The sequence below is a fragment of the Haemaphysalis longicornis genome, unplaced genomic scaffold (genome assembly GCF_048455015.1).
Source record: "Haemaphysalis longicornis isolate Haplotype H1 unplaced genomic scaffold, Haemaphysalis longicornis Haplotype H1 scaffold_10, whole genome shotgun sequence".
NCBI classification, from domain to species: domain Eukaryota; kingdom Metazoa; phylum Arthropoda; class Arachnida; order Ixodida; family Ixodidae; genus Haemaphysalis; species Haemaphysalis longicornis.
In genome coordinates this window covers 15,920,563-15,933,016 of record NW_027526204.1, presented here as the reverse complement: position 1 = coordinate 15,933,016, position 12,454 = coordinate 15,920,563, and the positions used below count along the sequence as shown (strand labels likewise).

Genomic DNA, 12,454 nt, shown 5'->3' with positions numbered 1-12,454 from the left:
AGAGTGGAAATGCCTGTGTCGAGATTTCGCTTAACGTTACAGCTCTCCAAATGGTCAGAATTATTCCACAGCCCACTACTATGCCAGGCCTCACAGCCTAGGTGTAGCTTCAGCACGTAAAAAACCCAAAAATCTGGGAAAAAAATCAAACAGTATGACAGTTTAGATGTGCTTTAATCACAGCTTTCGATAAGCACATCCAAAAAGCTTAACACTTGCGCATTCACAGGCGTGTAACGACGATGTTTACCTCTGGGCCTTCTGTGGTTTGCAATTCTTGCAAAACCAGGCTCTAGCCTTTGGTGCTCGTTTGAGGTTAGCACGCGCAAAGTGGAACCACTTTCCTTGGCAGTTTTTTCCACTACACTCTACCATATCTCCAAACTCGCCGCGACCACAATAGCAATACTGCGGTTCTAGCTCTCCGTCAACGTCGGTGCCACTCTCCTCTTGTGGACGTGACGTCCAGTGCCGAAATAATTCTGGGAGGAGGACACTTTCAAAAAACTTCTTACACTTCTCCACAGTCTCTGAGCAAAAACTAGGATCTATGGAAATGCGCTCGAGATGAAAATCCGACAGCGTCCACAGCACAAAGTCGCAGTAATTACGCTGGCATGCGAAAAGCTGAACTTGCACCTGGAAAAAATATGCATGCCTTCTTTTTAGTCTTAGAATGCCAACAGGGCACCGTTCTAGGCAGCTGTTCTTTCTCTGTGATGCCTACTCTACAGATTGTGCCTTAAAAGGGCACTTCACCTCTACAATCCCATCACTGCAACAAGCACACGACACCAGACCATCTGGGCTTGCTGCCAGAAAAGGATGGGTGGAAGAAATATGCAGCCCAGATTGTTCACACTGGAAGTCAACGTGCCTTTTGGAGGCTTCGGCAATATATGCTTCCCTTGCGACTTTTTCCTTAGCACGACCCCATTCAGTTGCAGGACAAGAAAAAGAGTGTTCATCGGGGTAGCACATGCGCTTCACCAGGCTGAGTGATGGGCAAAGCAGTGGCGTGTGAGATACTGCATGCGCTGTTGAGGCAGTAACCCTGCCTGCCCGAAAGGCAAACCACGACGGTGTCCCGGACTGCTGCTTTGTGTTTCTCTCGATCTCATCGCAAACCTGCATCAAAGAAAGATATAGACAAACGTATTCAAGTGAAGTAAAATGGAGTTGCACTTGCAATCTTTCTATCTTGAAATAGGCGCTGTACTTTACCTTTTCCTCAGTCTTGAATGCCTTTGCAAACATTTCACATTCTGCCATCACATTGCTTGGGGGTGCATTTCGCGTTAAGCTGGTGAGGAGAGCTGTTGAGTGCTTCACTTCTAATGGGATGAAGTCTTGCGAGTAGCCCTTTGTTATAGAAAGAGCGGATGGCTCCACGTTTGTTTTCTTAATGTTTTCGAGAAAGCTGGCCCATTCCTGTTGTGTGGTCGTTGCAATCTGAGCCGTCTTTTTCTTTTTTGCTGCTCGCTGCCCAGGGTCGTCCAGTTTCCTTTTCTTGGCTTGGGCAGAGGAGAAGTCAATTGTAGAGATCTGGGCTGATGGGACATTCGTCACGTAAGGTGGCAACCACGCGTTCTCCCTGTCGGTGCACGTTTCACTGTCCCTGTGCTCCGCAGCTGCTTTAAAAAAAACAGCACTGCAGCTATGTGGGAGCAGGCTTCTCCTAGGCCTGCCATACACGTACAGTGGGCAGCCTTCACCATGCCGTCTTTTTTCACCAGCAGCCACGGCTCCAATGGCTGAGCTGACAGGGCTTGCGAGTGGTTCACCTGCAAAAAGCAAGCAAATGAAGTGAGTTGTGACAGGCAAGGGTACAAGCAATCAAGCTTTCAATCTGCCGAAGTTTCCAGGAATATGCGCGGCGTCAGGAGGGCCGGGTTGCATTGGTCAAACGCTCTAAGTTTCGCTACAGTCACGCACAGTCTCGGCCATAAACTGTAGTCAACGATCAAAGCGGCACGTTTACCCTGAGGTAACCACGCTGCAATCAACTGTCACTAACCGAACCTCGGCATCAGCGCACTGGGGAAAACAGTTCAGAGTAAACACCCGCAATCTCCAGCCAAGGCTCAGCGCAGTCGGCATAACATCTAGATACTTTACAAACACTGAAATAAGCGTACTGAAAACTGCAATCAATCTTCACGATCGCTAACGAAAGCCGGACGTTGGCACTGAGTTCCCAGAGCACATTTTATCAACTGAACAGCTAACGTAAACGATTCCATAACATGACTACACTGGTGGCGTTGAATTTAGCACATCTGGAATGCGAAGCCTTCATCACGAAACAAAAATCTTACCTTTCCGCGCACGATAACGTCGTCGCCGAACTCCTTAAATTGCGGTGTCTGCACGAAGCCGCTAGTCAGGTAATTGTGCGCCTCCATGGACTTGTGTGCTTTCAACTGTTCGTGGGTGACGAAACTTGTCGCGTGCACCAGATAGTCCTTCACGTCACAGCCTTCTACCTTCGGGATCATACATTCTTCAAATTTTAGGTCGTCGTCCGCCAGTAGGTACGGGTCTACGCCACCGCACAGCGATACTTTGTGTTCGTAGCGTTTTTTCGCCGCTGCGTCCAGTTCTAGCGCATATGCGCTCAAGCAAGGAGCAGTCACAACACTCATAGTCAAAGAAATAGGGTACACACACGGATAAACACAGTATAAAAAACGCAAACTGAATATAGAAGAACACAGGGTGAACAGGAACAAGCATAAACAAGGCAAGCGCCGGCCGCAGTACTCCGCAGATATGGCGCCGGCAAGCGTTCGGTCGCGTGCCCATGGTTGCCAGCCCTGTTAAGCACTTTCTGGCTGAACTCTGACGTCATATGAATACCCCCTATACAGGAAATTATTAAACGAGTGCGCATTATTTATTTAATGCGCACTCGTTAAATAATTTCCTGTACAATGGCATATATAAAAGAGAAATGGGACTGCGAGGCACAATAAGCAAACTGCATCAACTTTGCGAAGCAATTATACATAAGTGACTTGCCAAAAACAATTGAGCAACACAACACACCGGGTCTCTCTGTGTAGCTTCTTTATTATGCACGTCAAATATACGAGAAACCTGGCTTAACAGTGGCAAGAATACGAACACAAACATGAAAGCAAACACAAATAACAGTCGAGAAAAATTTTTAAAAAGCGCTGCTCGTGAAGCGCGAACCGATTATCATTCGTTTAACTGCTTGAGATGCCTACAAAACAGAAGCATTCAGGTAAATGAAAACAGGGACCCTCGTTCACGGTAATTCGCCGACCTGCCAAGACCACAATATGTTTTTGAAGAGCACTACTGTAGAATAGCCCAGCTTGGAAAGCTTGTCACTGCTGCATCCGCCCCTTGTCCACGGGAAACACCTGTGCGTCGTAGCACCTGTAATAAGTAAAAAAAAATAGTCCACTGTAATGCTAAATTCACGCTACTTACTAAATACAGCACCTATACAAGCCTTACCATATGTCCGTGTGAAAATAATCAGCCTAAAGTTCTAGCTTGTTAACACTCGCTATGAAACATAAAACGTGTACTGCACTATTAATTTTTCAATACTGCGTTTTACGGTAGCAGTTACTTGGCTCGTTCTTGAGAAAACAGTCCGGAATTTCACCGAAAATGGGCTTCACTCTTATTGCAGTAGCGCAAAGTAATATAAAAAGTCCAATAGACAAAGCGACACGCCAGCGGTTCCGTGAAAGTTTGTTGTGCCTTCGCTCACTTCTGCCCCGTCAGACGCGGAATTCAGACGCGAACGGAACCCACGGAGGAGCCCAGCGGTAGTGTAATTACTTTGTCGCTCGACAATACCTTTACATTGCTCAAGAAAATAATCAAACGAAAGCTTCATTTATAGCTAGAGTTTAACTAAGCCAGCTTAATACATCTGCAACTCTTATACGGCATACGAGTCTTGCTTCAACGCATGCTGAACGTCGTAAACCTGCAGTGGGAGCACGGCTGCTTGTTCGGAAAACACAAAGCCGGAAAAAGGATAACTAGAACTGGCGTCACACAATTGGAAGCACATGTATGGGACCACTTTTTTTTTCGCAAGAACCAACAACATAACACTAAGCAGCAGACCCTTCTATAAGCCTCCTGCGCTGGAGTTTTGGCGACATGCAGCGCCCCTAGCGGCCGACGCCTCTGGGTAGTACAAAAGCAGACGACCCTCGCCGCCCTCCATGTGTTTTCAATTACAAGCCAGAGTGAAAGTTGGTTGTGGCGCTTTGTGGCGTGTTTAAATGACTGCATACTGTATGAAATAGCCCTTAAAGTAGTTGCAGAGGCTAAACAAAATAATATCCGCTAAAAGAAGCCGATTTGTCGGCTTTCTTTTGAGCGAGCTGTCGCGGTGGTCACGGCGTGGGACAGTATCGCCAGGTCGGGTGGTTTAACTGTTGGACGACAGTTACAGTTTTTTCTTCCTGCGTGCGGTCGACAAAGGAAAGTTCACCAGTAGCATAAACACGGAACGCTGCTCATCTTACATCCTGAGGTAACTGATAAAGGTTGCTTCATCGGGAGCATGCAAGCGAAAGCAGCCGACTCAGCTGACACTGCTAGCCTAGCACCGCCTTTAAAACGAGTGTAAATTTTGTTTCGTATGTTCGCAAACTAAATGATTCTTGCGCGAAGTTTTACGCCGCACGATTTACGAACGGCAGGGTACATGTATACTAGCGAATAGGTGGGGCAATAGCGGCAATTAAATAAACAAATTAAGCGCTATTCGCAAAACACGCACAAAATCACACACCCGCTGCCTGCAGAGATGTGTACTTCTATAACATCACATAACACCGCCGCATACACGGTGCGAGGCCACGAATATTTATATACGATCATAACTGACTGTGTTGGTTTTCTAGTGCAGGGGTCGTCGAATGTGAACGCCGACACGCCAGTTTTGACTTCAAACCGAGTTAGACAGCGAGACAAAAACCGAGAATTGGCGTCCTCCAGTTGAATTGCCCCCCCCCGCCCCCCCCCCCATCCTAACACTTCGCCAGATTATTGTCAATTAGTATTAGAAATTCGCTGAATTTTGCATTCAAAGCCTCCCCTCCTCTCCCACCCCCGATTTGCCGTCCAGCCCTCCGCAGTGTCGGCTGCATGGAACTCGGCCGTTGCTGACCCTCATTCTCGGCTATTAAGTGCGAACTGTGAATGTATGCTGCAAGAGCGTAATTAAGTAAAGTGAGAGCAAACAAGGAAAGCGAGCGGCCTCTTAGTTCGCCCGACCACTTTGTTTTACGGCCACTCATTTCGGAATGGCAAAACAGATTTCACGCTAGCTTCTGACGGTCGCGCATTTTGTCACTGAGATACGCAACAGAACGGCAAGCTAACGCTGCACCATGTATTCGTAACGGCGACGCAAACGAGCACTGTTTAATGAAAGTGCACGCATAGTGTGTAGGTACGCAAAAGAGCGGCGCACCGCAGCAGGCGAGCCTGCGGTCCGCCGTACTCGTTGGCTTTTTAAAGCGCGATCATCGCCGATTGCGCCACTCTTCGTTTTTGATCGGCTGTTTCTGAGAAGTCTTTGTCACCTAGAGTTTTAGTTTAAACTAGAAATTTTATTTAAAATTTCACTTCGTGCGACCATCGATCGGTGAACCTGCGAGTAGCAGACGCCGTCACGTCCCGGCACTTTCGTCGGCGCTGTAAACGTGTTTAGCGCTGCAAAGCATTTCCCCCCAATGCCAAGGGGATCGCTGAAATAGATCGGACGCGTCGGGGATGAGGTGGTGGCCACGTCGCAAAATAATCGGGAGCGTCGAGCTCATTTTGCTTCTGTCAACACGGGATCCGATGGGACCCGCGCAGCTTTGTACTACCCAGAAGTACTACCCGGATGATGAGGGATGATAATGATGATGATTAGTGGCTTTCCCTTTGAATCGGGGCGTCGGTTGTCAGCAATCGACTTGCCTGTTTTATTACGTTTACATGCCCTACTCCCAGGTTAACCTATAGATTTGCTTCCTCCCTCCCATTTCTCCCTCTTTTCTGTTTTAAACTCATCACCCCCACCCCCTTTTTTTCTCCCCTCGCTGTTCTAAATTCTCGTCCGCATGATTACTCCACCTGCGTACCCATCCCTTCCCTGCTTTTCCTCCACCACCACTCCAGTCGCCTCTTCGTCCCCTCTATGGCCTTGAAGTTGAGGTTCCCCTCGCCCCAAATCCCAAAGCCTCCGCCAGCGTCGTTTCCCCCTCACCCCACGGTGGCCGTATCTCTGTGCAGCTCCTGACAATATGTTCTATAGTTTCCCGATCACTGCCGCAGCATGCACACGTTTCATCCTGCTGCTTGTAGCTACTCGTGTATGCCCGAGTTCTCAGGCACCCTGCCCGTGCCTCGAAGAGCAACGCACTGCCTCTCGTATTGCCATAGAATTTCTCCTTCTTAATTTCCCGTTTCTCTGTCCTATAAGTCTCCAGGGTTTTTTTCGCTTCCATTCTCTCTGCCCACTTCGTCGTCTCTGCTGCCTTTACCTGCTTTTTAACTGTTGTGTAAACCCCGCTTTCCCCTACCGACTTTCCGCACCGCTTGGTCAGCTGTCTGGTCCTCCGTCTCCACCGCGTGTCCACGCTCCTCAAATACAGGTACTTAAAGCCGCTTTCGCAGCGCCCCTGGGCAGAGTTTGGCCAATAATGCATTTCAATGGGAAGCCTGGCACCATGCGTAGACCGCAAATACGTGTAACGTCACTCTCAGGCTTGGTGACGTACTGCTTAACGACGCGCATAGCAACCGGGTTGAGGAAGGAGAGGAGACGACGCCATGTTTGTTTGTAAACACAGCGCCAGGCTGGAAAAGAAGCATGGGTGGCTGCTGCGCTGAAAACTGCACCAACAATAGCCGCGATGGCTACGGATTGTTCCGACTGCCCAAAGAACAGAAAAGGCGTCAGCTGTGGCTGCGAAAAATCAACCGGAAGGGGTGGGAGCCTGGAGAACACGCCAAGCTTTGCGAGGTAAGTGCGCTTGGCGGCGAAGATAACTAAGCCTAGCCTGGTCGGCGACGGCGATGAGAACGGGGAATGTGAGGCGGACGCATGCGTTGTCAAACGTATATTTTTCAATGCCAAACACGCTGAGGAAAGCCATAGTCGTTATCGCCTAACGTTGTCACTCTACGGCGACGTTGCAACATACGATGCACGGCGGCGGTACGGCGGCTGTCACTGCCGACGATGTAGTACGCCGTCAGCTGACCGAACCGCGGATGATTCGAACCTGTTGCGTGGCGAGCACCGCCTAGGCCAGCTTCGTGCGGCGGTGAATGTTCGTCCGCTTTGGTAATGGAATGTGTTCAGCAGAGTTAAGTCCGTGCGGCAGATATACTTCCACAGCACCGTATTTGCAGGCTTGTGTTTTTAATGGCGACGCTTTGCCGCAAGGCAGGTCAGTTCATGAGGATCGTATCCGAGCTTAAGCGAGGCAGTGAAGAATGTGCACGAAAAAAAAAAAAAAACCCGTGCGTCAAAAGTTTACAACTTAACACCAAAGAACGGGGCTGTGACTCCGCATGGCGAAAATGACAGGCTCAGGGACGGGTAAATATTGCGAGCGTTCTTTTTTTTCTTGCCTTAAGTAATGCAACCACTGGTGAGCATCTAATCGGGCGAGCTGGAAGTAAGCTTTATGCTGATTGGCATTGAAAGTGTGCGCAGTGCAGAAGTTGGCAGCGCTGATGAAGTACACACGATAAACAACGTACTAGTGTGCCCTGCCTTTGTATTTGTCCGGAGCGTCGACCTCGCTCGCGGAAGGGGGCAAAAATTTCGGTTCGACTCCTGCTAGGAAAATTAGTTTTTTGTGTGCGTGTGCGAGCAGCACGCTCACGCACACACATTTGCCATCTGTTTGTTTCTTGAATGGGATTTAAATCTCAACTTTCACGTGTAGAGAACGATTTCATATAAGTAATGCTCAGCTATGCATAGACCTGGCAATGAATACTTAAACTGCAGCAGAGTGTAGTATATTCATTACGAAACCGCGCACTGCTTAAGGGTTCCTGAAACAGCACCCGATAAGTTCCCGTATTAATTAAAAACCATGTAGCGAATGGGGCAACAATTCCTAATCAAAGTAGCACTGACATGCAAACTATAGCCCTGTAGTTTGTCGTCAGGTTCTCATCATTTGGTAATTGTGGTGACGATTGCTTTGTGATTAGTTCATGAAACCTGGATAGAGTAGAATTATATCTTAGCAGTCAAGCATGGCCTGGCCATTTCCATGCCGTGGAAGGCCGTGCTTTGATATTGTGTACAGCTTGTTCGCAGATATTGTTTACGGCATAGTGGTGGAGAGTCCTGGCACTCAGCAGTCAGATAATGTTTGTTGGAAATGAGTGGGAAGAGAAAGGGAGGGCCTAAACGGGGTGGGCCTCTGTCACCACTTGGGCCCGTCCAGGCTCCTGTCGTGAAGGTTAAGCACTGGGCTGCACAAGTCAACCTCACACTGCGCCTTACTGCTGAGTCCCCCACTGGTGGTGGAAACACTGATCGAGCTCTTCTCTGTGAGAGTGAACCCTTATTCCAAAGACATACACCCATTTTGGCCATCCGTTACCGTGCGCCTTGCTGCCTTTCTCATGCTGCTGTAACATTTTGTGCACTAAAACGTGGGACAGAGACCAGGAACCAGCCGGAACAGTTGCAAGGATGCCAGTGGCTGTGGCCAAGTGGGGCACAGGACAATTCACTGCCATCTCACTCTGATTCAGCTGCCACTAACCCTTCTGAAGGCACAGCTGGCACCACCAGCGTTCCTACCATCGGCCTCAAGGTTTGTTTGGATAACTGGACAGGCTCATCTGACATGTGTGGACATCCCCCAACCAGCATCAAGCGACCGCAACCTATGCCCCAACACAGCCACAAGCTGCAACGTCCAGTGCACCATGCTTGATGCCAACCGCACTGCTCTCGAATACCCGGCTGGCCAGCTGGACACTCTGAATTGAGAGCGGGGCCATGTGCGTGAAGAACTTAAGAGCCTCGTGACCAATACCACCCAAATATTGACTTCGCTTCCTCCCCCGCTGAGAACACACTTGCAATGTTGGGCTGGCTTGCTAGCTTCCTCCATTTGGGGTAAATTAAACAGATGCTGGGAAAATTAGAGGCTTTGTGTAAGGTCTTTTTTTTTGGTTCGTCTTCTTGCGTTTTGATCACTTTCAAGGGCAGTTTGAGTGTTTTGAGGAGTGTTGTCCTTTAACTTTGCAGCATTCCTTTGCAAAGAACTGGTTACGCTATGGGGGCTACAATGCCTAATGGAGATGCTCTCCTCACAAAAAATGTCAATTGTACTCTGCAGATAGTAAAAGGGAGATAAATAGAGGGTGAAAAAATTTTGTGTTAGAAAAATCGCTGCCAGTTTGGGTGTGAGGAAACGTTTGCAATCTGAAGAGACCCGATGTTTACAATACGTTACGAATGAATGCAGGGCACCTTTCAGTGCACTCTTGCTCAGACATGTCACTGCTGGGCGCTTCCATATTGTTTGCCCTGGCTCTTCTATTGCCCTGATGTACCACCTGGTTTTGCAACCCTGTCTGTCTTTTCCAAAACTCCACTTTTGTTTTTGCTTGTTCTGTGGTAGCCCGCGTCTATCTGCGTGACCTACGATACACGCTTGGCCGCACACACTGCGTGGTTAACTGCACGAAACAGTCTTGCCTGTTACACATTACACACGTACCGCATACCTTTCTAGCTTTTTATGGCGTAAATCCATAAATAATTAACAATTAAAGACATTCTGTTGAAGGTGAGAAAAATAACCACTGAAGGCATTTATGTTCATACTGCACAGCATTCAAATGTACTCTGCGCCGTCCTTTGCAGGGTGGTACATTCCAAGGCAATAGGTAAGTGCACTACAAACAGCAGAAAACTTTCAGTGAAAGGCAACTCGTTTATCTGCGGATGACAGCAATTGCATTCACCTCAAAAACCTATCATTAGCGAGCTGCAATAGCTTCATAAGTTACGGAAAGCATTTCACATAGTAAAAATGTTATCAGCAACTCAGAATTTAAATGTTCATCAGAAGTGGAGTTTTTGGTGGGTGTGAAATGTTTAGGCACAATAATATTGCCTGTTTGTATCACAAGTGCATTTATTTCATTCCGGCCACATTAGTGGTAGGCCTCAGGTAAAAATTGATATACAAATATACAATATCTATGATGCTATACCCGACCTCACATACAAACAAATCGTAATGCTACTTTTGGAAAAAGAAAGCGTTTCCAGAACACCAAAGCACTCCTCACAATGCAGTGAATGCGAAAGCATTAGTGGCTAATTGTGCAACTTATGTGCTACTATTCCGAGCACCGACATTGTGTTTGACAGGTGCCATTGATGTAGCCGATGCAGAGTCCATCGTCAGATGCACGGTCGTAATAGAACCTTTGGAACAAATGGCACACAAAGGGCAGCGCGTTCACTTTATGCACTGTAATGACTTGGTTCCCACAATGCCTTGTGTCTGCTGCGTGCATTTGTCCTGTGAACATTATCGTCACCTATTTCCCTTTGGGATGTTTTTGTCTTCTTTCAGGGATGGTGACTGAGGTTTGCGAGTTGTCTCTGTTAGCCGCAAATATACACTTTTCATGGGAACACTCTTTTTGTTGCTCAATGAATTGCTACTTGTGTAATTGCCATGGTCATATTATGTTTGCAGTACTGTACACGTGCGTCAAACACGTGTACCCAAGCTAGGAATCCCAAGCCATTCGCAAGGATCACATTTAGTCATCTGAAATCATACAGCTGCGGTCTTTCAGGGGGTCCAGTGTGCCTCACATTCCAGGAATCGTGAATCGTATTCGGGCCAACGTAAAATTTACTACATTTTCACTCAACTAAATTAGTTGAGGGAAAATTAACCTTTCGTAAGAAATGTGGTGTAATGAACCATATTTTTGTGTGCCGCACTTTGCTGAGTTTTTGTACCGTCTGTTGGACATGTATTGTGTCCAAAAGACGCACGCTTTTTAGCTGCCTTAGTAAAGCGATGCTTTTGCATTAGAACACATGCATGTACAGATTATGCTTGTGCATCATAGACAAGTTTCGTTGCACAGGTCAAAGATGTTTTCAAGTATGTCTGCCATGAACTGCACTCAAATAAATCCTAACAAATGAAGTTCTGCCGACAATTTTGCCTCTTCCAGGAGCGCTTCTTGGAATCGGACTTCGAAGCTAATCGTGGTGATGGCTGGAGGAAATTTCGAAGTTCTTCTGTTCCCACAGTTTTTTCCCAGCAGAAAAAAAAGGGCACGAGGAACTGGTAGCCGTGGACGTATGTAACGGGAAAAAAGGGCCAGTACTGATGTGTGTGGCGTCGAGGTCATACTTGGTGGTTAAAGACTCTATGAATTCATTTTTTTTTCAGTGCAACTGACGCGTCATGACCTTTCATCAGACTCGCACTTTCAGTGGATTAGTTCGAGGCAGCAGGTAGTAGGAATCAACTTTGCATTGTGCACCCCTCAACCTTCGAATTTAGCCTTGCAACAAATTTACTCTTGTGGCAGGCTGTCAGTGCGAAGTCACATGAAAGACATACCTATTCCTAATACGTTTGTGTGGCATTTACTCTGGATTGCCCTGATAGATGTGTTGCTTGCAGGCTTTCCAGCCTCTTGAAGGCTACATGGCCAGTGAGGCTGTTGCTGCCTCAACCTTGTTGTCTCCGGCCAGGGGTGCTAAGGAGGACATGGTATGTATTGTTGAGACGTTACTTTGAGGCTAATGCAGTGCCCGTTCGCAGGACCACGGCTTGGAAGACATCGTCGTGGGAGGCGGTGCTCTCCCGGGCAGCGATAGCCCAGGCGGCGGCACCCCACGTCACAGCTGTTGCAGCCAGGAACCGGTAAGGGCTGTGCCTTTGCTGGACTGTCTTGAAGGGTGCTTTGCCTGCAGGTTTTGCAGCCTCTGGGAGGCTACGCGGCCAGCGAGACGGTTGCTGCCTCAGCTTTGCTGGGTTTTGGTGGGGGCATCCGGCAACTGGACGACATGGTGCGTATGTCGAGACGTTACTTTGAGGCTAATGCAGTGCCTGTTCGCAGGACCACGGCTTGGACGGCACCGTCGTGGGAGGCGGTGCTCTCCCGGGCAGCGATACCCCAGGCGGCGGCACCCCACGTCACAGCTGTTGCAGCCAGGAACCTGTAAGGGCTGTGCCTTTGCTGGACTGTCTTGACTGGATTGCCCTGTTGTCTGTTCGGAGGCTACATGGTTTGCAAGGCTGTCGCTGCTTCATCCTTCCTGGGTTTTTAGAGGTGTACTTTCACGGAGAACAGGGTACATTTGCGATGTCACTTTGGTATTTATGCATCATTTGTTTGCAGGTTCAAGGCCTTGCCAACAGCGTCATGGAGGCCG

At 48.2% G+C, this 12,454-nt stretch overlaps 4 protein-coding genes across 4 annotated transcripts in view; 2 read left to right on the top strand and 2 right to left on the bottom strand.

Annotated features, from left to right (window-relative positions):
* LOC144158244 (uncharacterized) overlaps window positions 1-12,454 on the top strand; it is a gene marked incomplete in the record, with an annotated part of 583,448 nt that overhangs the window by 464,052 nt on the left and 106,942 nt on the right.
* LOC144158241 (uncharacterized) overlaps window positions 1-12,454 on the bottom strand; it is a 200,119-nt gene that overhangs the window by 103,523 nt on the left and 84,142 nt on the right. The window lies entirely within an intron of this gene.
* LOC144158240 (uncharacterized) overlaps window positions 1-12,454 on the top strand; it is a 185,152-nt gene that overhangs the window by 141,314 nt on the left and 31,384 nt on the right. The gene's annotated exons all lie outside the window — the stretch shown is intronic.
* LOC144158248 (uncharacterized) lies at window positions 203-2,834 on the bottom strand. Its single transcript, XM_077688985.1, has 2 exons — window positions 2,319-2,834; window positions 203-1,784 (listed from the first exon to the last, which is right to left on the bottom strand). Exons 1-2 carry the CDS (start codon window positions 2,643-2,645, stop codon window positions 1,566-1,568), a joined length of 546 nt encoding a protein of 181 aa, XP_077545111.1. The 5' UTR covers window positions 2,646-2,834; the 3' UTR covers window positions 203-1,565.

What these genes read in the sequence shown, in the direction of transcription:
- LOC144158248 (XM_077688985.1), bottom strand. Translation starts at nt 2,645, where the DNA reads ATGAGTGTTGTGACTGCTCCTTGCTTGAGCGCATATGCGCTAGAACTG. An exon ending in ACGTTATCGTGCGCGGAAAG is followed by an intron (nt 1,785 to 2,318) that starts GTAAGATTTTTG and finishes TGCTTTTTGCAG; the next exon opens with GTGAACCACTCGCAAGCCCT.